The sequence below is a fragment of the Pinus tabuliformis genome, chromosome 6, assembly GCF_031772625.1.
Source record: "Pinus tabuliformis cultivar Carrire ecotype Pingquan chromosome 6, CPIR1, whole genome shotgun sequence".
NCBI classification, from domain to species: Eukaryota; Viridiplantae; Streptophyta; class Pinopsida; order Pinales; family Pinaceae; genus Pinus; species Pinus tabuliformis.
The window spans coordinates 1,053,803,024-1,053,827,221 of record NC_142292.1 but is presented as its reverse complement, the minus strand read 5'-3'; the positions used below and the strand labels follow the sequence as shown (position 1 = coordinate 1,053,827,221).

The window sequence follows — 24,198 nt, the reverse complement described above, 5'->3', positions numbered from 1 at the left end:
AATAATAATAAAATTTAAGGTTCTAGAGGGGTCCATTAGATCTATAAAAGAGGAGGAGGCCATTGGAGAACATATTGGTTTTCATATTGTTTCTTGTATGAGAGGTTGAGAACTTGGTTCTCTACTCCATTGGTAGCCCCGGGATGAAAACCCTCGGGTGATACAGAGAGATTGGGCAACCACCCATCTCCACTTGGTGGATTCATTCAGAGTCCACAGGTGTAGTGATTGATTTCATGTTCAGTTTGGAGGTCGGTTTTAGTATTATTATATATCTTGGAGGGCCATTCCTAGCTATTGTATTAGCATATATTTCTATAATAAAGCTAGATTTTGTTGTTGTGTTTCTCATTGTTCCTCATGTTGTGATCTTTAATGAGATTTTGTGCAATTTATAGATTTATGGTTTGGGTTTTACATGGCAATCTTCTAGTAAATGCATGATATTTTTATATGAAGTGCTTGTTCCAAAAATTTCTGATTTGGGACATTACAATTTCTCAACATAGTATCACAGCTAAGGTCAAAGAAGGTTGAAGATCACTTTGTTGGCTTGAAAGAAAAGGTTATTCCCTCTATTGCAAGTTACTTGAAGATGGGATTCAATATCGTGAGAATTGCAAGAAGTTGGATTTGAAGAATCATCTACAATCTATCTAGGAGAGTCAAAAGTGAAGAATTCTTGGTTGCACTTACAAGTACTCTTGATGATGACAATGCAAGGATCATTGATAATGGAGCATCAAGAGATATGACGAGAGAAAAGTGGACAACTTCATACTTTATCAAAGGAACCATCATCTCATGCAGTGGAGCTAGGAGACAACAATAGTTATGCAGTCAAGGGCCTTGGATCTACATCACTGAAGCTGGAAAGTTGATCAAAGCTACATCTCAACAATATACTCTATGTTCCAGGTTTGAAAAAAAATTTACTTTCCATTTCTTGTTTAGAAGATAAAGGAGATAGGGTTTCCTTTGTAGATGGTAAATTTTTGGTTTGGGGAAGGATTCAAGCATTTATAAGGCAAAAGTTATTGGCAATGTTGTGAAAATCGCGATCGGGATTAAATCGGCGCGGGGAACAAATCGGAAAAAATCAGAAAAATCGGGAAAAAATCGTTTGGTACAAAAATGTTCATTTTCTTTTCATTTTTTTTCAATTTTTTTAATATCTAAACCATCTACAACATAAAATAAATACATTGACACATAAATATGATAAAAAAAACTAATATATAAGATGTTTAATATCATTTCCAGCGCTAAAATCACACATAACATTGAATCATGTCCTGAAGTCCTGACTCCTGAGTCCCAACTCAGTCTCAAAATATCAACAAAAAATATGATAATCAGTGTTGTGAAAATCGCAATTTTTTCCTTTTGCCGATCAAATCGCGATTTTTATACGAAAAAATCGCCGGTATTTTTTTTGCCGATTTTTACTGAAAAATCGCGATTAAAAACTTAAAAAATCGTCGGGGGTCGCGACAACATAATTTTATAACGTTTTTTGGGTTTTTTCATGCAATTTTTTTTGAAAGAAACAAATAATTTTTGAGTGGGGCAGCTTAATGATCAAGTCTAGGCCCTAGTATGGATATGCTATTCATGGTAATGGTAATGTTAAATTCTTAAAGTAAAAGTGAAGTTCTCCTTGATCTTCATTTTCATCCTTTTACTTAAATTTTTAACATTACCATGAAATGACTCAGGATGTTTGAGAGTGGTTACAGCCTCATTGGATTTCATATGGAGAAAGTAGAATTTTAGATTTCATTTAAAATCCAGTAGACTTATCAGTTTTTCAGGATTTCAGGATTGGGAGATTGTAATGTTTCCAGGTGACACCACCTGCTCAGGCTACCCCTGCCACCAGTAGAGGACGTGGTCTACCTCCTATAGCTCCTACTTCTAGTTCATTCGCTTCTAGAGCACATCAGACTCCACTACCATCTCCACCAGCACAGGCACTAGCATCTACATCTAGAGGGAAAGGGAAAGCTGTGGCATTTTCTCGCAAGAGGGGCAGAGGAAATCAATAGGATTAGACTTTCATTTATTGTATATGACATTATGACATGATGAGATACAGTAACAGGAGTAGGCAACCTTCTTGCTAAAGGAGCTTCGGATTACTGAAAAATCAACCTCGGATCTGTAACACCTTGAACTATTGTGAAGCCTAAACCTCGGTCTATACTCCTGTAGCAGCTCAGTCAGGTGTAAGATTTGGATTTGTGGCAGTCTTCTAGACAAACCAGAACTCAGACTTGTTGGAGTTAAACTCAGCTTGGATTGGAGGACAGTCTGGTTGTATCACTTATTAAACACAGTCAGCTCGGATCATTTGTCTGAGACTTGTGACAAAGTAATTAGGCTCAGATCACTTACTTGGGAACAGAACCAAAGCACAGGAAGTTGCAGTGGGAGGCTAGGACTTGAATGAGCCTCGGTTTTGTGTTAGAAAAGCCTCGGATCAGTGAAAAGGAGCTTGGTCCTATAGCTGTTAGCCTCAGCAATTAGGACATGTTACACCTTTGAAGCCTTGGTTGAAGAAGCTCAGATTGCAGACCCTTTGTGAGCTAGAATAGTGATCAGTATGTGGAGTGTTGGGTGCCACTTCAAAGCTCGGACCAGAAAGAACTCTAGAAGAACAGTCACCTGACCTCTGGAATGTAAAGAACTCATGAAGAATTTAGTGGCATATTAAATGTTTTGAACAGTGAAGTAATCTTGGATAGTGGCATTGTTAGATGGTAGAATCTCCTCTTAAACAGTAGCATTGGTGAACAACAGCATCTTCTCTTGTTGAGAACTTGAGGACTTGTGGGTAGTGGAGAATAGAAGGATCAACATATTGAAGACACTTTTGAAGAATTTTTGGATACCCTGTTTGAAGTCTTTGTGGAGTGATCTTGAAGAAGATCCAAGATTGGAGCCTTCTTGTTGAGTAGTGTTCACTGATCTTGGAGTTAATCTTGAAGACCATGATGCATTGTTGAGAGTCATCATGAGGTGACCTTGGAGATCTAGTATGAGAGCGATGAAGAGCAGTGGTGAAACCTTCTAAGAGAACAATGTTGCCATTGATGATGTAACGTGGAGACCAAAGTGAAAGACTAAGCTAAGATCGACAAGGCTCGTTGAAGAAAACATTGGGAGCCGTGAAGTATAATCAAATACATCTTGACAAAGTAAAGTGAGGGTTGAAGCCTCGAAAAGACAAGGTTGGTGCCTTGGAGGATAGGGTTGGCGCTCTAGAGGATCGAAGTCCTCAAGAAACCAAGTCAAAGCCTGAATCAGATATAGGGTTGAAGCCCTTGAGGTTGGTGTCTCAAAATTGACAAGGTTGGAGCCTTGGAAGTCCAAGTCGGTGCTTGGCAAAATATAGTTTGGACCCTGGGAGATTGAAGATTGGAGTCTTCATCTAGGTTAGGAGCCCTATACTATTATTGTACTTGATTTATTGTAAAGAAGAAATTAATAAAAGTATTTATTCTATTATTGTTCATTTTGTGTTCTAAATATAAGTGATCTAACTGGCAAAAATAACAATTGAAAAGAAATATTGATTTCCCCCCCCCCTCCCCCTCTCAGTACTTCCAACATGGAGGGCAGAATACTAGAATGCAAGAAAATGTTAGCAGTTGAATTCGAGATGAAAGATCTAGGACTCACGCACTATAACTTGTGCTTGGAAGTCTGGGAGAAACTCGGCGAGATATATCTCGGTCAAGGTAAATACATAATCAAGATCTTGCAGAAATTCGGTATGATGGAATACAAGCCTATGACTACTCCCATGATCACTAATCTCAAGGACTTGAGAAGCTTCGACTCTAGTCTCGTCGATCCTGCTAGCTACCGTAAGTTGGTGGATTCTCTGATGTACTTGGTAAATATGAGACCTGATATATGTTTTGTTGTAAACATTGTTAGTCAATTTCAGTTGGAGCCTCGTCATGACCATTGGATAGTTTCCAAGCATATTTGAGATACCTACATGGCACAATACATCATTGTCTGAAGTATGATGGAAAGGAAGTCAAACTAACAGGTTTTACCAATTCTGATTGGGGTGGCAATGAGATTGATGGAAGAAGCACTACCAATGGATGTTTCAGTTTAGGATCTGTAATGATTTCATGGATGAGTAGAAAACAAGATCTTGTTGCATTAAGTAGTGTTGAAGCAAAATATGTTGTTGCATGTGAAGTAGGAAAGGAAGTTGTTTGGTTAAGAAAAATCTTGTCAAATTTGTTTGGAAAGCCTTTGGATCCTAACATGATAAGTTGTGATAACCAAAGCAGCATCAAGATGTTTGAAGACGTTGAATTCCATGCAAGGATGAAGCATATCAACTACAAGTACCACTACCTCAGGAGTTTGGTACAAGATGGGGTCGTCAAGCTACAATATATTTTGACAGATGAACAAGTAGCTGATGTGCTGACAAAATCTCTTCTGAATAAGAAGTTTGAATATTTTAGAAGCATGCTTTGGATGGTTGATATTACAGATTTAGTTGATAGGGTGAGATGAAGCATCTAATAGCAAGATGCTTGGGGGCACATATGGTCGACCTATGTGTCGATGCCTAGATATCGAAGAGGGAGGGTGGTGTTCGTCATGGAGCTTCAACCTTGGATACGCACCTAGATCCCCGAGTTGGTGGTAGAGCCTAAAAGCCTAATGGTACCTAGATTGGCTAAAGCTAGAGTCCCGTTAGTCCCACATGGATAGAATACCCTGGTCAGGTATCTAGTCCACAGCGCTAAGTGTTCTAGAACTCTTCATAGTTCATATCATTTTGAGATCTTCCATGTACTTGCATATGTATGTAATTATGAATACCTCCCTAGTTAAGAAGGAGTGTTGAAGAATGTAACTAGTATCAGTCTTCATAATTGTACTTGTCAAAAGAAAATGACTTATTAAAGCATGGGTTTCATGCCTGGGTTAATGTTTTCTACGTCAAAGCCTCCATTGAAGGTATCTAATTTTATCTTGAGTCTTTAGACTCATTGTCATTTTTAATAGACCCTTCTTGGGCTTTTGTATCAAGTAAAAAGAATTATTTTTAGTCAAAAAGGTTATTTGTCACCTCCACACCAAGTCGGCCCTATCCCCATGAAGTTGGCCTACATTAGGGCAATTCGACCCAGCAAAAAGGCTATATAAAGAGAGGCAATTCGATCTATTTGGAGCATTCACTCAACAAGTTCAATCTTTAAGGAAGAGAGGCAGAAAAGAGAGCTAAGTAGCTGGAGAAGGGCAAAATTTGTTGGGAAGACCTAATTCGAGTTTATGGGCTATCTATCTCTCACATGTGTGAAGTTTCTAGGCAGTTGTTGGGGCCGAAAATTTGTTTCTACTGCAAGTCCGAAATTCTATTGTTGGGGGTTGAAGTTCTGCTATTGGGGGACCGAAATCTAGATTGAATTTGTTGTTGGAGATTTGTTACTTGGAGACTTTCACACGCATCAACTATTGAAGGAAAAGGTTGACTTGGTGATTGGAGGTCGTCTTTGTCTACGTCTAAGAAGTCTTGAAGAGTCTCATCTTGATTTGAATCTACTAAAGGAAGAATTTGACTGGGATTTCCCCTTATAGGGGTTTTTCCCTGGCTGAGCACCTACATCTTGTGTCTCATGTTCTTGTGGTCTTCATATACATATATTTTGGTAATTGCTTGATGAAAGATAAACTAATAAAGAAGTAAAAGAAAAGCTAGCATAATTCACAAGCATTTATCTAGAAAGAGGAATCAAACCCCAATTCTTATAAGAATTGATTTCTCAACACTGCGCTCTCCACAATCAAAGATACCCTCACAAACTCGTGAACTGTCTTGTCTCATAAACCCTGCGTACAAAACTTATAAATTTCCTATGCCTTCGTCATCCTCTTTATAGACCCAATTCGAACATGCAAGGAGACCCAGTTCAAATTTAGAAGTCGAATTTTGATTGAGAACTCACTAAGAGTTCTTCTCGTCCTTTCTCCAATCAACACTGGAGTTCTTAACTCATTCTCTCTCCAATCAACATTGGAGACTAACTCGCTCTAACTGAACTTGTACCTACCACCTCGTTCTGTAGTCAAACTGATGAAGAGTCCACTTAATTAAAGCTCCAACTCTACACACACTAACTTGATGATTATTCCAATCAACTGGAAATAACTCATCCTAACTGAAGTCTAACTCATGAGCTTGCACTCATACAGGGAGAAGGAAAATTTGAGGTCTTCACTGGCTAAGGCACAAGCCAGAAGACCTTGCTCGTTGCATTTTCAACATACAATTAATTTTGAAGGACACAAGTGAGCAATTCATGAACTTCTGCAATGATTCCAAAGGAGAAATCCTTGACAATGTTTTGTTTTATCATACTGGAGAATCATTGGATGTGATTTCCTATTGGCAATGATTATGTTGTGGCTTTTAGGAAGTTATTTGATCTACAACTATGCCCACGAATATCTCCATTGTTCTTTGAATTTGAAACAGATTTTGTTTTGGATGACTTGTAGATTAATCTTCCATCAAGAAATTTTTAAATTTCATATGGCCAAAAAACTAATTAGGTGGTCATGTTGAAGAAAAGTGTAACTAGGTTAGGTATCTACAAATGTAATTTTGATCTTTGTACTTGTCAAGAAAAAGAAATATTATTTTTGTAAGTCATATATAAGGAGCTCTTCTTGAGCCTTCATGTAATGCATATGGGTCAACCGAATGTCTATGAATAGCCCTCCAAGACCAGCACAATCCTCCTAAAGACAAGCAGCAAAACGATGAAAAAACACAGTCACATCAGCCAGCAAAATGAAATTAAATAAAAGTCATGCTTGCTTGCAAAGGAGACACTTCAGTTCACTTGGTAATGTCGGCTTGATATGGAGACATAACACCTATAAATATGCAGTTAGAGTCACCGCAAAAGTGCAGAGGAGAACCTCACATATCTCTGAAGAAGCTTGGATGGGTATAGGGTCTGCAATCTTGCATACTTTGAAGGAATACACTCTTGGATGGATATAGTAAGGATACTATCTCGTCACATCTGAAACCTCGCAAGAAATCTCAGTCTCCTCCTTAGTACATGTTTCGGTGCATTGCTAATGCAGTCTACTCCTCGGTGGAAAGAGATGATACAAATCTCAGTGCTATGATAAATGCAGTCACAAGTGTCTACACCCTCGGCAAGAAGGATCTATATCAAACTCTATCTCGGCTTACATATATCATAGACACAGTGACTATCTTGATGATCATTGTCTCACAGTCTCGGTGTATTCGAAATGAAGAGGATCTCTGTGATCTTTGTAATGATGCAGCAGCAGTGAAGCTCATAGCTATGATGAGTCTCTCAATGGAAGCTCAGTAATATTCTCAGTGATGTTGCAGCAGTAATGAATGTCTCTGTGGTATAGTGATGATGATGATCTCAGTAGTATGAAGAAGAGGATCGGTGTCTTGGTCTTGGAGTGGCTCAGTTAGTCAAGGGTCATGGTCTTGGAGTTCGTCAATTGGAATCTCTATAAGAAGAATTTTGTGTGGGTTTTCTTATCGAAGAGGGAGAGGTTTTGGCCCTAGCAAAAAGCCAACATCTTGTGTTCTTGTCTCTTTGTTATGATAGCTATTTAATGAACTAAAGAAGACACACTAACGTTAAAGAATATGCCAATAAGTTAAACATTAATAGTTATCATGTTAAGAAGAATCTCATGAAATCAATGCCCTAGATTCTTCAACAGGTTAAGGCCTAATAATTCAAAGAAACATTGAAAACTAAATGGAGGTGGCCAAAAGTTGAATCAAAATGGTTTTGATAAAGGTGTGGCCAAAGGCCAAATCAAAAACATAGCTCTGATACCAATGAAATGAACAAAGTTGATTTATTAAAGAAATATCCAACATAAGAGGGGCATACAAATGCATGTGAGAGTGTACTTATATGTATTGACTAGTCATTGTGGTCGAAGAGTGACACAAGCCATGTCCCCTAGCTAGGGTTATTATTATTATTATTTAATGTTTATATATACATTATGTTCATTACAACCTAAGGTTATGGGAGAAGGGTGTCGTGAGGGGGTAATTGCAAGGACGGCAAAGGGTGTTTAAATGACCATTTAAGATTAGTTCGAGAGGGGTCCTATCCTTGAAGTTGATGATTTGAAAGTCCCACTACCTTATTTATTTGATTCACAAGCAATGGATTTAACAAAAGAAAGAGAAGATCCACACACTAGTGATTCTCATAGTTGTTTGAAGGAGCCTAAAAATAATGCTCAATATTCAAGATATAACCTCAAGTCTAGGAGGAGGGAAAAGCGAGGGAAGGAAGATGATTTATGTGGAGGCCTAGGTTGTGATTTTGGGACAAAAGGATCATCTACTAACTGGTGAAGGAAATCCTATCTCTCACTAGTGCAAGAGAATGCCAAAAGGGAGATATAAACAAGTAATCAAAAAATGAACAAAGGACCCTTAAAGTGGAGCAAGACCTAGACGTAGTGAATCCATGATAGTTTTTCCTCTACATTAAGGGGATGGGCAGCCCTATAGAGAAACATGCTATAGGGAGGTTCGTCTCTCTTCATAAACGTGAGATTGCAATGGTCCAAGAGACAATGGAGGAAGGTTTCAAGATAATTGGCATTATCCTAGATGCACCTACCCTATCAAACCCATCACAAAGGTCATCATTTGATTCCTTATTGTCTCATTCATTCATGCAAGAAAATTTTAGGAAAAGGGACACAACACTTTAAATATCAAATAAGTGAGATTCTAGGGATTCTATCAAACACCCCACCCCTGACCCCTGACAAGCCAACCATCTTATATAGTCAAAGAAAGCAAATTTGGGATTGGTGAAGAGGATTCGACAATGGAGGGTGAGCCTTTGATAAGGAGGAGGTTGATGCTTTCCCTTGCTTTACAACCAAACCTAACCTATGGAATGGGCAGGCAAAGGTCCTTCACTAAGATCAACAAAATTTCATATACACTTAACACAAAGTAACTCTCATTATTGCCTATTTTGTAGCTTATTTCCTTGGCTTGGGCAAGGAATTGGCCCCTAACAACCTGACACCTCAAACCATGATAATAAGTACTACAAGGTAACAAGGGTGGATTTTGTTAGTTTGGTTTCCTTTTTTGTGATTGCTAAGGGCAAATCATGGAATGTGAATTAGCTATGTAAAGCGTCTAAACTCCCTCAATCACCCAAAAACCCATTTGAGCAAAGTGTAAAAGCCCTACTCTATCCGTAATTACAAAAATAAATAGAGATCACATTACATAATTAACTATGAGGAGTTCTTGTTTGAGATGCCATGACAAGACCACCAAACAAACCAATTCTAGGAGGTTCTAACGTCAGACTCTCTTTATGCAAAGTAACACCCTCGATCAAGCAACAAATTTTCCATTCATAGATTCTCCCACCACCCCCCCCCCCATGGAGTGTTGGACTTCCTCAACCTAGGGCTCCTCCCAAGCTTACACAGTCAAGCCCCATAGGCCATGTGTACCTTAATAACATTATCAAAGAAAGCATTAGCCTCCACTACTTTCCTAAGGACACTACAAAATAATGTATTCTGACCCTTTAGAGTGGTTGTTAGCTCATTTGAGTATCCTTATCTCCCCTCATTCCACCTTAGCTTTGATTGGTCAACAAAGGATCTTTCTTCTCTCTGCTCATTCCACCTTGGCTTCTAGTTCGGGCATGCCTTGATATCCTTTCTACCTATCATAATTTTGTTTTCTACATGTTACCCCCTTACATCTAGGGGTAACTAGAGGATATATTTTCTTCGATGATCCACTTCACAAATAATTGTCTCAAGGATGACATTCAAATTCTCCATAGACCACTGCCCATAGATGCCCTTCATATGACGCTCACCTCACTCATTTGATATGGTGCATGACACACAATCTACATTTGTCCATTGCTTTATATTAAGTGTTAATGCCCAATGTATTTTGCACGAAAGTAATGGTCACTGGTTGAATTAGATAATGAATCATGGTTCTTGCAAGTTAGGCCCTTTTCCTTGTTTCACCTTTGTGGTCATCATCAATCTCCTAGTCAAGTTTTGCCATTCTCGGTAAAAGGGATACTATCGGTAAAAGGGATACTATTGGTAGGATACTATTGTAAATTACATAGGTAGGACTATTTTACTAAGGTCAATGTAAATGGCATAGATAGAAGTCTTTTAATAAGCATGTAATCATGACCTAGTAAATTATTTACTTATTAGATAGGTAGGTGCTTGGGAATTACGTACATACTCCCTCACTTACAATGCACTGAGACACTATATCACTCAATGATAGCAAGAAGTTATTCCCTCTTTAATTCATATAAGTATTCATGTCTACGTTTAGTGTGTGTAAATCCAATAGTAACTGTCACTAAAGAGAAACTTTCATATGCACCTGAAATCAAAAATATTAGGTCAATAACAAAGAAGCCTTGCTTGCGTTAATTTTAATTATTATGTAGTGTAAATAAACACCTGAGGAACATAAAAGACAAAGATGTTCTAATGAAATTGAAACATATTTATTAAACTGCAGATGAGTCTACAATTGTGCCTGTGAAAACCCAGACTCAGACTGGTCAACGACTCGACCAAACTTGACAACTTGGGAAAACCCAGTTCAAGACTCAATGAAACTCAGCAAATAGAAAAATACGAAAAACATAGTAAATTTGTGCAATCTGAGTCTGAGCTGAGTCTAGTATGTCTAAGCCAAGTCTGCCAAGTCTGCTTCGTGTGTTACAACTAAGTATTTGTTTCATATGTCACTAAAGTGCTTCTGCAGAACCTTCTGCACTCCCTGCAAACTACTTTTCCACCTGAAGTTTAGTGGCCATTTTTAATGCACTTTAAGTACTTTAAAGTTTATATGGCTTGGATCTTTCTTCCCCTGGCTCGAGGAGCTTGAGCCTTCCTTCTTGTTCTTCTGACCCTTCTTAGGTCAACCTTTCTTGCATCCTCCCCTCACTCTTCCAGGGACAGCTAGGTTTTAAACCCCCTATTTCTGGCTCCTATTGTCTCCATCCTTGTCTCCTCCCGGACAAAGACATCCCACAATTTCTTGAAAGCGAGCAACTAGTTATAAGAACATGCACAAGCAAGCAACTTGTCACAAACACATACACCATGAACAAATGGTTCACAGAATGATGAGAATCCATTCAAAGTTATCTGAACTCAATTACCATCATCAACCTTGTTTTCTGTGGCTGCAAGTTGATTTATCAACTCAATGATCATCATATAGCTCATCGTGTTATCAATATTGCTTATGTGGGTGTCAATGAACTCATTCTTCAAAAGTGCATTGCAAGAGATATTCACCCTTTGCTACAAAGTGAGCAAGGCATCATAAATAGCTTCCACCCTTTTATTGTTTAGGATCATAGGATCAGGTGGTCCTTCACAGAGTCAAAGATGATTCTTTTCAATTTGGCCATCTTCTTTGACAAACTAAAGAGCACTGGTAGGGCTGCTCTACAACGTTGGTATCCACAAAACTCTACAGAGATAACTCTACCAAGAGAATTTGCAAAAGGTACTCCCACAGTACAAAGTGGTGGCACCCTCCACCATTTGACTCTCAAAGGCTGATAATAGTCATCATTGTAGAGCTACAAGCAATAGATCAGTCAACAATGAATCAGATATCCAACCTCTCACACCAGCAAATCGCCTTTCTTAGGCTCAACAAATAACACTCCACTCCCTAGAGCAATTGGGGAATTGCACCCCACAACCCTTCATAGGTTCTGATCTGCTTCACTAGCTAAAACCCTCCAAAAGCTCCCTCCCTCTCTCAGGCTACAGTCCTATCCATACAGTGTACACAATCCCGGAAACATTTAGCAAATGTACTCTAACACCATGTCAATTTTCATACCATGGTAGGCAGATTTTGTTCTTAAAGGGAACAACCTAAATACGAAGCTGGAAACGTGAAAGCTTCAAAGTAAGTACGCTAAATTACAAACACATACTGCTGAAAATTCAAACAGCAATATACACAAATATGAACTCTCAATTGCATCTAATCTTATATCAAACACTGAAAAAAGAAATACACTGTAATAGCTCAAAACAAAAACTCTAACCAACATAACAGTGTACCCTGCATCTCCTTTATACAATAGGAAGAAGAGAGAAGATACAGTGTATCTAGTCAACCAGTGATGCACCTAGGTCATAGCATCAAAAATGGGACCCTAGGTCATAGCATCAAAAACCCTAACCCTAAATTCCTAGATCAGTTTGCTCTGAAGCATGGACGCTGCCGCCAAGGATTGTGCTTCCAACTGAAGCCAACAAAGTCAATGCATGCATGCACCAAACCCATGAATTGAAGATCAACTGCTGCATGTCTCGTTGGAATCTACATCCCCTCCTAGAATAGGCAACCTTCTCATGCAAGTGCTCTTTTCTAAATCTGGAAAAGGCATCTGAACGGGAATGTAACTGATGGTAGCACATGCATGTGCCATCTACTAAACTGCTGTCTACATAATAGGGTGTTGCATCCTCATTAAAACATGTCATTACAGCTGCAAGGAAAGGCTGAATGCACCAAGCTAGAAGCTGATATGAAAGCTACTTGTGCCCAGAAGAGGGAGAGACAGCTACAGAGCAACCAGGAAAAATCTAACAATAAGCACAATTAAAAAGAACCTTGCTCCCCACAACACTATATAATACCTAATATACAAACACAAAAAGGAAGATAAAAGTTTCTCACCATTAGCCTGAGATGTGCGAGACCGCTCCATCTCATTATTAGTTGGACGTAGCGCACCATCCACGGCTGCAAAAATAGAACATTTGATAAATTAGCAAATTCTTACAATGACATGTAACTAAAAGTTCTATACACCTATGCGCCTCAGAAGCAGACAAACAAGAACTAAAAACATAATTGACAATCTAAAACAAATACACACCACCAACATTTGGGAGATTAATAGATCGTTGAACATTACATATTTGATCCCTGCAATAACAATATAATCCATTCAAGTTCAGCTAGAAGGGCATATGTTTGTTATGCTCTGAATAGTAACAAATGCATTACCAGTACGCAATTCAAAAACATTATGGAATCAAACTAAAAATCAGCACTTATCATTCTCAGAATATAAAAGCAGCAAAGAGAATAAACAATACACAAAATGGAAGGAAACATTTGCACCATATGAACGAGCAACCCATAGCTTCTTGAAAACTAAGAGCAAGTTCAGTGGCCATTTCAGGATCTCGCCATGCAATAATTGTATCTGAAAACATTCAGAACAGCAAAGAGAGATTTATAGCTCAAATTTTCAGCAAGTCACCTAACATGATTTTAGAATATTTAAAAACAAAAAATCAAGCCAACAAACGAAACCTTCTTGTCGACGATAGATGTCATCGGCCGAGATATGGTGTACGAGTAAAGTTTCATTGTCTTCCTCGTCAATTACAACCAACCCTACAACATCTGATCGCTGCAAACAAAACACGCAAACCTTTTGAGTTACTGGATAATGTTGGTTTCACAAATATTCATTCTGGTTACAAACAAAAGCTGGGGAAACAAGGGTCAAGAACCTGTGTTTCTGATTTATTAAAAAGTATGATTAACCAAAAATCCATGATTAGATTATAATAGTTAGATAAGATCGCGAAAAAATACAATGTGGCAAAGCATGTGCTACCAATGACACCACATGCATCTTCTGTTACACGCCTGTGGGGGGAGGTGGAGGGCTTATTTCATTGCATCATGAAGATACTCATAGTAGACATCAGCCAATTATACCCAAAAGCAATGATAATATATGTATTGAATGTACATCATTCATTATTCATTGTACACTATTCTTTTAAACATTATATTTATAACGAATCAGTCAACACTTTAGGCAGCTAATACACAAAATGCTCATAAATACTGAGATGTTGCATCCTTGTAACATGGGAAGCTGTAAGAAACTAATCTTGTACAAAATTTATCTCTGATGAGGGGTAATAGCATATATACCATTACTTAAATGCAGTGAAAACTTCATATTTTCTTCATCTTGAATAGAAGCCAGTAATGGCAGAATAGGGGCTGAACTAGGAAGGTGATACTATTGACCATTCAAATAGAACTTAATAAATTCATATCACAAATTCCTAGATAAAATGTCCAGCATATCCAACCACTCAGTTCCAAGAATGACATCAACATTTATGTGTACAATAACATACATGAAAGTTTGAAGAAACTAGCCATGCATCAGAAAATTAACCTTATAGAATTCCCCAGAACACTGAATACAAAAACCATTAACAAAGTAAATATTAGAATAATGCTATTTTAGTGTTTAATGCTCATCTGTGATTGTAATTAGCAGTTTGTTAGAAACTTTCTGTTTCTATATTCTTAGTAGAAACTTCCTGTTTCTACTTTCTTAGTAGAAACTCGCTGTTTCTGTAAGTACAGTTGTATTATTTATTGAGCTTTACTGCTCATTGTAAATCAATTCAATTCATTCATTCATTATGGTATCAGAGCTTAGGTATTATTTTCGAAATAATTTTTCATTATTTGAAAAATTTTGCTTCATTTTGAAATAGCTCTCTAGGAATCTGGAATTTTTTTTGTTACTGGGCGTCATAATTTCTGAGCTGCAGTCTTTTCTGAGGGTTTTTATACCAGAGGTATCCGTGTAGTGTTGGGTCGGATTTGGTTTAATCCCGGGTTACAGAGGGTGTGGATTTCTATGCTGCAAGGGTTTTCATTCTGATTGGCGCAGTAATGGAAGGATTTTTCCGCTCCTGTTCTGAGATCTCCAGTGCCTAAAGGACAAGTCGTGGGGATCGTACCTGGGAGTTTCATTGTTTGCTGTATAGGCGGTATTCCTTCTTTTTCCCTCAACTCGCTGCTTAATTCGCTTAATTGTATCATTGGGTTCAATATCAATCTCGATTTTTTTCTGCTAGAGTGCGCCCATCTTCTAGCTGTTTTCCAGCAAATATTAATCGCTGTTGATCTGGAGGGATACCCACCCTGTCCTGGATTTTACTCTTCACATTATGAACGGTATCGCTGTGCTCAAACATTGAGAGTGATCGTCTTTCCTGTGATAGTCTTCGCAAATATCTGCATCTTGGCTTACAAATATCACTGAACCCCACAAAACCTCTACGATATAGGGGGAATACAGCCCAGATTGAAGGGTGGTGAGAAATACAAAGATCAGACAAGCAGCCGTCAAACGTCTCGGCGGCACCGTGCTTGGCATCAAGCTGAAAATATCTCGCGTGACCCTGGCATGTCGACTCCCGCTTGGCTCTCAGTGTGAGGGTTTTTTGTGTGCGAGAGGACCGCTTCTGCCCTCATCGTCATCATCCGCTACGCTGTCCAGAATAAAGACTATTATATAAACAGCGTTTTTCACGTAAGTACGCCAACCAATTTGCCATTTTCGAATTCTCTGACGAGGCACGACGCGGTGGTCATAGAGCTCGGGGTCGAAGATTCTGCGTTGCTCAGGTGCGCACTCGAATCCGCCAAATTTTCAAAATCAGCGTTCATACCTGGTTCATTCCCGCTGCTGCTGTCACTGTCGCTGTCTATCCAAGCTGCTGCCACTGCCGTTGGAGGAGTCCAGTCAAACGCAGCCGTTTTTTTTGTTTTTTTGAAGAGGCTGTCAGCACATACAAACATATTGAGCCGCAGAGAATGACGCTGTTGCCATAAAGAGACTGCAGTGAATAAATACGGCAAGAGCATTCTTGTATACAGGTGTTCTCAGCGTGCCCGTTTTTTGCAGCGGCAAGGGTGCTGGACATATATACACTCAGTTTCCAAGGCCTATTATTTGTTGTGTTTATCAGCACTCTTACACAGTGTATTCAGCGTGTCCTTTATTGCTGGCTGAGTGTGTCCTCTATGCTGAACGTCATTTCTCAAATTAATTATTGACTGCATAAAAATTTTCACTTATCAGATTTCATTTGGATCAGCCGGCATCTGCATTAAAATCCGGGTCAGACTCCTTTGTTGTTTTTTCTGTCTTGGGAAACGTGCAGATGGCCTCGCTAACAAATCTGATGTTGGAAGGCAGTCAGCGCTTTAATGGCACCAATTATAACATCTAGAAACAGAGAATGTTGACCATTTTTGAATATAGGCGTCTTGACCAGCTTGTTTTGGGCAAAGAGCTCAGACCTGGTACAGCTGGTGCTGATCAAGATAAGTTTGATGATCGAAATCGAGAGGCTGTTATGCTTCTCAAACTCTCTGTGACTGATGATCAGTTACCGCAAATTCCTTCCGGCAAGACAGCTGCCAAAATCTGGCAACATTTGAAGGAATTGCACGAGACATCCAACAAGAGCAGAGCTTTTTTTCTCAAGAATCAGTTGTTCTCCATCATGATGGAAGAACATATGTCTTTACAGGAACATCTTAACAAGATTAAAGACATTCGAGATCAGCTCGAAGCCATTGGTCGGACCATGGAGGAAGAAGATATGGTAGTCATCACTCTGAAAAGTCTACCAAAACCTTATGAGCATTTCATAGAAACACTCAACATTACCTCCACTAATGTTGATCTCAAGTTTCCAGAGTTATGCACCAAACTCATGCAGCAGAACCGCTGAAACCAGCAGTTTGGTAGTAGTGCTTCATCAGCCTCCTCAGAAAATGCTTTTGCTGCCAAATATCAGTCCTCTCAGTCCTTTCAGCAGAAAGGTTCTTCTTAGCCTTCTAATCCCGCTAAGAAGAAAAATGTGCAACGTAATTACTGTCACAAGTTCGGCCGCATGAAGAAAGATTGCCGACAGAGGATTGCTTCTGAACAGAAGAAGCAGGGAGGGTCTTATCAGCAAGCGAATGTTGCAATACATTCTGAGCAGAAGGAATCTGCTTTTTACGCCTTTATGGCTAAGAGGTCCTCAGATCATGCCCCATCTTCTACCTGGTACATTGATTCTGGTGCATCAAGTCATTTCTCTCACAGGCGTGACTGTTTTATTGACTTCTCATCTTTCAGTGATTCCGTGGTATTTGGTGGAGGTGAGGAGTACATAGTGGTTGGCAGAGGTACAGTTTAGATCCAATCTGGTGGGCGCACACTCATCTTTCTGAATGTGTACTATGTTCCTCATATGGATATTAATATGTTGTCTATCAGCGAGATTATGAGGAACTCTCCTCAACTCGATGTGGTATTCAGTGCACACAAGTGCTCCATTATTGACAGGAACACTCATCTTACGGTTGTTGTTGGCCTAGAAGATCATGGCCTATACAGGCTTCTTGACACTGGTGATTCTCCAGAAGTGGCACTAGCAGCTCGTGTTTCTCCCATCAGCAATCTGTGGCATCAGAGATATGGACATCTCAACATTCAGTGTCTCTCTCAGCTATCTCGGAAGGGACTTGTGTCAGGGTTACCTGATATTTAGACTCAGCAGTTGGGAGTCTGTGGCGCCTGTCAAGCTGGCAAGCAACATCGGTCTTCATTCAAGGATGGAGAATCTTGGCACGCATCTAAGGTACTCCAGTTAATTCATGCTGATATTTGTGGTCCTATGAATACATCTTCTATTACTGGTTGCAAATATTTTTTGCTTATTGTAGATGATTTCAGTAGAAAGACGTAGGTGTACTTTCTAAAATATAAATCTGATGTATTTAGTATCTTTCAGAAGTTTAAGTCCTTAGTTGAAAAAGAGTCTCGTTGTAATATCATAACCCTTAGGACAGATAACAAGGGGGAATTTTGTTCTTCTGCTTTCTCCAACTCCTATGATACCCATGGCATCAAGCAACAGTTAACTACACCCTACACTCCTCAACAGAACAATGTTGTCGAACGTCGCAACCGTACGGTTGTTGAAATGGCTTGTTCCATGTTACAACACAGGAATGTTCCAAACAAATTTTGGGCTGAAGCAGTGTTTACTGTTGTCAATCTTCTTAACCAATCACCTAGTCAAGTTGTTAAAGGGAAGACTCCAGAAGAGGTTTGGTCTAGTCGTAAGCCTAAGATCAGTCTCCTCAAAGTGTTTGGCTCGGTTGCATATGTTTGGATTCCAGCTGCTAAGCGCTCTAAGTTGGATTCCAAAAGCCAAAAACTCATGATGACAGGGTACAGTGATCACCACAAGGCCTATAGGCTGATTGATATCGACATTGGTCGTCTTAGCTTCAATCGGGACATAGTATTTCATTCTTTCAGTCTCTTCCTTCTGAGCAATGTTCTAAGGATTAGTCTCACAGTGTTCTTCTGTCGTTAGGTCCACCTGATGGGAGGGATGATGCAGCATCAGCATTTGATGATGCACTACCTAAGCTTCCTCCGAAAAATAACACTCCTCTTGCTGCTCCTATTGTTCCTGAGCCTCCTCCACCTCCTCTTGATATTGGTTCCTATACTCTTTGGCCTAAATGGTGGGCTAAAACTATTGGTGATCTCCGGGATAATGAGCTCCTTGAAGGTAGAACTTCCAAAAATAAAAGCAAACAACAGCCTACAGTAAATTTTGCACTTATGGCTAACCTTCACAGTGTTTTTGAGCCTCAAATCTATTCAGAGGCTAAGGGTATACCTGAGTGGGAACAGGATATGGAAGCTAAATTCCAGAGTCTTCAGAAGAATCACACTTGGACCCTTTCTGATCTTCCTACAAGGAAGAAGCCCATTAGCTGCAAATGGGTGTATAAAGTGAAATACAAAGCTGACGGAACTCTAGACAAGTATAAGGCTCGCCTTGTTGCTCGAGGGTTCTCATAGAAGGAAGGCATAGACTATGAGGAGACCTTTGCTCCTACAGCCAAGATGAGTACCATACGGCTCGTCCTTGCCTTAGCAGCTCAGTTCAGTTGGAAAGTCCATCAGATGGATGTAAAGAGTGCTTTTCCGAATGGTGACTTACAGGAAGAAGTCTACATTACACAGCCTTTAGGATTCAAGGTTGTCGGTCAAGAACAAAAAGTCTGTAGATTAGTCAAAGCACTCTATGGTCTCAAACAAGCCCCTCGGGCTTGGTACATGAAAATTGACAAGTAACTAACAAATCATGGCTTTCAGCGGAGTCCATCTGATGCAAACCTGTATATCAAACATACTGGTGATGTTATTCTGTTTGTGGTTGTCCATGTGGATGATCTTATCATTGCTGGCAGTTCAGCACATTTGATCCATGGGATCAAACAGGATTTGTGCAGCACTTTTGATATGACAGATTTGGGACTTCTTCATTACTGTTTGGGGGTGGAAGTCTGGCAGACTGAGAACAACATCTTTCTCTCTTAGTGCAAGTATGCCAAAAATCTTGTGGACAGGTTCAGAATGCAGAATTGCAAACCTGCAATGACTCCTATGGAACTAGGGCTCAAACTTTCAACTCAGTCATCCTCACCACTTGTGGATGAAACTTTATTCAGGCAATTAGTGGGCAGCCTCATCTACTTTACTGCCACTAGACCTGATATCAGTTTTGCAGTGAGCTACATTTCATGCTTCATGTCAACTCCTAAGGTTGATGGATAGTAGCAAAGCGTGTGCTGCGTTATGTAAGAGGCACTCCTGATTATGGACTTCTCTACACTCGAAGTTCAGATCCTACACTCAGTGGTTACACAGATTCGGACTGGGCTGGTTCGGTTGATGACCGTAAATCTATAGTTGGGTATGTGTTTAGTCTGGGATCCGGAGCTGTCACATGGACTAGTAAGAAGTAGCATGCAGTGGCTCTCTCCTCGACAGAAGCAGAGTATCAGAGAGCAGTTAAGGAATCTTGTGAGGCAGTTCGGCTTCGACGTATGCTTGCAGATATGCATGTTTCCCAGGCAGGTCCTACACCCTTGTTCTACGATAATCAGGGAGTGCTCAAACTCGCCAAGAATCCAGTCTTCCATGAACGAACAAAGCATGTGGAAACCCATTGTCACTACATTCGACAGCTTGTTGAAGATGGATCCATTCAGTTGTTGTATGTTCCCACAATGGAACAGCCAGTAGACATCTTCACCAAGCCTCTTGGTCCTGATAAGTTTGTAAAATTCAAAGGGTCTATACGTGTTGTAAATAGATTGAGCATTAAGGGAGGGTATTAAAATAATGCTATTTTAGTGTTTAATGCTCATCTGTGATTATAATTAGCAGTTTCTTGTTAGAAACTTGCTGTTTCTATATTCTTAGTAGAAACTTGCTATTTCTACTTTCTTAGTAGAAACACTTTCTTAGTAGAAACTTGCTGTTTCTGTAAGTACAGTTGTATTATTTATTGAGCTTTACTGCTCATTGTAAATCAATTCAATTCGTTCATTGATTAGTAAGTATTCAATTTTCATTAAGGGAACACAAGAAGCTTTATCGATGGGTCAAGCAGATGTAGAATCAATAAGCCTTTAGCTATCCCGGGCCGTTTTATGATGGAACCATCTGGTTCGGACCTGTTGGTACTAAACTGGCACCAATCGTTCTCTGAACCAGTTCGATGGGCCGGTTTGACCACCAACAGTTGCTGACAGGCTGGTTTGACTGGTTTCCAGTTCATACCGGCCGCGTTTGAAAAGTATGGTTATATGCACCCTTACTTGCCATAGACATGAGAAAACTTTATTTGTGTCCAATGGTTTGGATTCACATGGAGGAACATGAATATATTTTTTTAATCAAATTTGAATATTTTATGTATTTTTCAGTTGATCCATTTTTGTTTCCAGTTTTTACCAGTTCTGTTCTAGTTCTGGTTTTTGGCATCAACCAGCGTAGGAACTGTACTGGTCCTGATAACATTGGTATGAAGACAAGTGAAAGGCAAAGTTCCTTTTTATAGAGTTTAGAGTAATGCAAATTTAGTTTTACAATATCACTTTATGACACTATCATTTTATCAAGACAAAGTATCCCTGATTTAAAACTCCTCCTACAAAGACAATAGGACTATTATAACATATATTCTAATATTGCTTTGTCTTATTATGTATTTGTTTATTGCTGTCATTTTGTGCATGTATCATAAAGTTACTCCTCTGGAAAAAAGAGAGTGACAAAAATTGTGTCCCTGTCAAAACAATTGTGGAGAGATAAAAATAAACTATCGGTTAACATTTAGGAATCTATTCATAATAATCACCAAAATGTTTATGCAAATGATGGAAATCTAGATAGCATATAGAAGCAATTGAAAAACCTATATTTAGCAGCTGTAAATGGAAACAGAACCATGATACTCCGAAGCTCCAATGCAAGATCAAAGTTCCTCAAGTATCAGCGTTTGTTGATTCTGGAAACACTTATTACTAAAATGTAAAATCTATGATAAATTTGAAACCAAAAAAGAGGCAGATTTAGCCTACAAAACCTCCTCACAAATCTGCCAACTCTGCTACACAGTTCCAAACCAGCTCCAAGATGACAAAGAACCTCCAAAATTGCTGCTGTTTTAGAACTCTCCAAGCTCTCTTATGCTCACAAAAACTTGAAATGAGAAGTGTGAGGCAAATAGGAGCTCAAGGCTGCTTTTATAAGTTTAGGAGGCCAAAAATTGGAGGGAAACTGCCCATGGTTTCCTTAGAAACCACCCCAAACCCCAATCCATGGGCCCACACCCTCGCTTTGTGTGCTTTAGCCTAAGTTACCAGGATCCAGATACGGATCCACCAGTTTTTTGAAAAGCCAGGATTTGGAAACGGCAAGTACAAGCAAATATAAAATTTACATTTATATAAATATAAAAATAAAAACTAAATTATATAAATATAAAAATAAAAACATATGCTAATTTGAGGGTTGAGAGTAAGGAGCTTGAGCACCAGCAATGGCTTCTAACCCTAATGCCTAGTTCTGGTGCACTAAACGAGCTCTACCCACCCACCCGTAACTAGGGTTGACCCTCATCTCCCCTCTGACTGCCCCTCCCACCATTTCCGCTCACCTGGCCCGTTTTCAGCATCACCTTCTGGACCGTTACTGACTGTCTGGGCCCCTCCCACCGTTTCCGCTCACCTAGCCCGTTTTTGGCATCACCTTCTGGACCGTTATTGATTGTCTGGGCCACTGTCACCATTGGCGTATTTCCCAGGGCAGTTAACTTGAGGGTTGTCGGTTTGAATGGAGGAATACATTGTGGACTACTCCAAGGCTATGTCACATGGTTCGAGTTCGAATTCGAGTTCGACAACGATTAAGTTCGATTCGAATTCGAATTTTCCGATCAGGTTCGAATGAGGTTCGGCATTAGGTTCGACTATACATATTTTTCAATATATATATATATATATATATATATGACCTCAGTCTAATGGAGCAGTAATAACTTTGTATAATGGACGTTGCAAAGATTGAAGGATTAGACATTCTCGGCATATTTGTTTTAGCATACAAATCTACCTAGACATATCACAATTGCACAGCTAGTGATCTCGACATACCTGTGAGGATCTCAGCTGAATGGAGTAGCAAAGATCTAGGACAAAGGCACAGTGTCAATGGATCTCGCATAGCAGTCTTGGCATCAAGGCCTCAGTGATACTCCTGTAGAAGTCTAGACTCTAGACAAAGAACAGCAGTGATAGAACCTCTCTCTCGGCCTAATAAGATTGATGTTAGACGTTGTCTCAATCACATATATATATACTACAATTGTGGCACAATAACAAAGCCGCAGAAATGATCATTCTCGGAGGATACAATCCCTGCATAACAAAGAGCCACAGTAACCATTACAGTCTCGGAATAAATGAGACAGTAAGGACCTCAGTATAGTGAGGAATAGTATCTCATCTCGGTGGATCTATTTCTTAACAGTCAATGTATATATATATGTAATGGAAAGATCTTCGGATCCCTCACTATCTTTACATGATCTCACTGTCTCGGTGTAAGAAAGATCACAATGATCCTGCAGTCATGGAATACACTCTCGCATGATCACAGTCAACATGATGGTCTAGAGTACAGTGATGAAGGTAGGATAAAACAGCTATCATGGCTGTCATAATGAAGTTCTCAGTGCATCATTAAAAAAATCGAACCTTAAAAAATTCGTTAAAATTCGCCTTCAGGTTCGTTCAGGTTCGTTCAGGTTCGTTGAGGTTCGTTTAGGTTCGAGTTCGTTCAAGTTCGACTTGAGGTTCGAATTTCAGGTTCGGCGAACCTGAACGAATTTCAAATTTTTTTTCAGGTTCGCCGAATTTCGAACCTGAACCTTCAGGTTCGCCGAACCCTGTGACATAGCTCCAAGAACCCTTACCCCTCAGTCCCCATCTAATCGGTCTACCCCCCACAGCTACAAGTATCATCTAGCTAGTGCACCTGGGGTATATTCGGTCCCAGATTACCATGTCTTCTCTCTTCTAGCACAACAGATGCACCACTTGACCGGTCCGCCTTCTCCCTCTCTGCAGTTTATCAGGGTACCTGACGAAGTCTTTTCCCCCCTGACCCTGATTTACCCCCGCTCTCCCCAGCTTCACTTCAGTTCCTTCCGTCATGTCTTAACCCCCCCGCGGCCTCTTTACCCCCGGAGTCCCCTACCATAAATTGCCCTAGGACATCCCACACTCTACCCTTCCAGGCGCATGTACAATACACCCACCCACCCTGCATTCTCTCATCATCCACACCTTACCCGCTGATTTCCAATCCGCCCACCTCCGGTTATTTCGCGGACACCACCCCACCCCACCCGAGCTTGACTAGGGGGACACAATTGGGAACTGGAATTGTCCCAACCCCCGTTCCAACTGATATCCCTACTCCAGGTAGGTCGGGACAACCGACAAAGCATTACAAAGGGGTTAAGGCTGGCTCGAAGAAGATTTCACTCACATTTGGTGACGACCTCCAAATGGGGGACGTTCTTGATACATCAGACCGTGTTTTGGTGGGTTGGGTAAGAGGTAGGGCATACTCGGCTGCGCGACTGCGTCAATGGATATTGGAGATTTGGGGACAGGTACTCAATGAAATATCATCTATGGTGACCTTCTCTCACGGATGGTTTGCACTACGATTTCAACGCTCTGAGTTCATCCCCTGGGTTTTATCTAAGCATTGGCATACTGAAATGGCATTGATTCTGCTCAAGCGTTGGAGTCCACTCTTTGATCCTGAGCATGAACAACTAGGGGTTGGCCCT

The 24,198-nt window shown here is 39.9% G+C and overlaps 1 protein-coding gene across 4 annotated transcripts in view; it reads right to left on the bottom strand.

Moving 5' to 3' along the window:
• LOC149262587 (uncharacterized) overlaps positions 1–24,198 on the bottom strand; it is a 331,558-nt gene that overhangs the window by 176,115 nt on the left and 131,245 nt on the right. For 3 of the 4 annotated variants that reach the window (XR_016259169.1, XM_089424931.1, XM_089424928.1), the window contains 4 exons: positions 13,454–13,553; positions 13,259–13,343; positions 13,011–13,060; positions 12,809–12,874 (listed from right to left, as the gene is read on the bottom strand). The exons of the other annotated variant lie outside the window; for it this stretch is intronic. Coding sequence is in view for 2 of the 3 variants with exons in the window: in XM_089424931.1 (XP_089281057.1) it covers positions 12,809–12,874; positions 13,011–13,060; positions 13,259–13,343; positions 13,454–13,553 (301 nt within the window). In the remaining variant the exon portion in view is untranslated. The remainder of the gene's footprint in view (positions 1–12,808; positions 12,875–13,010; positions 13,061–13,258; positions 13,344–13,453; positions 13,554–24,198) is intronic. 4 annotated transcript variants of the gene reach the window in all.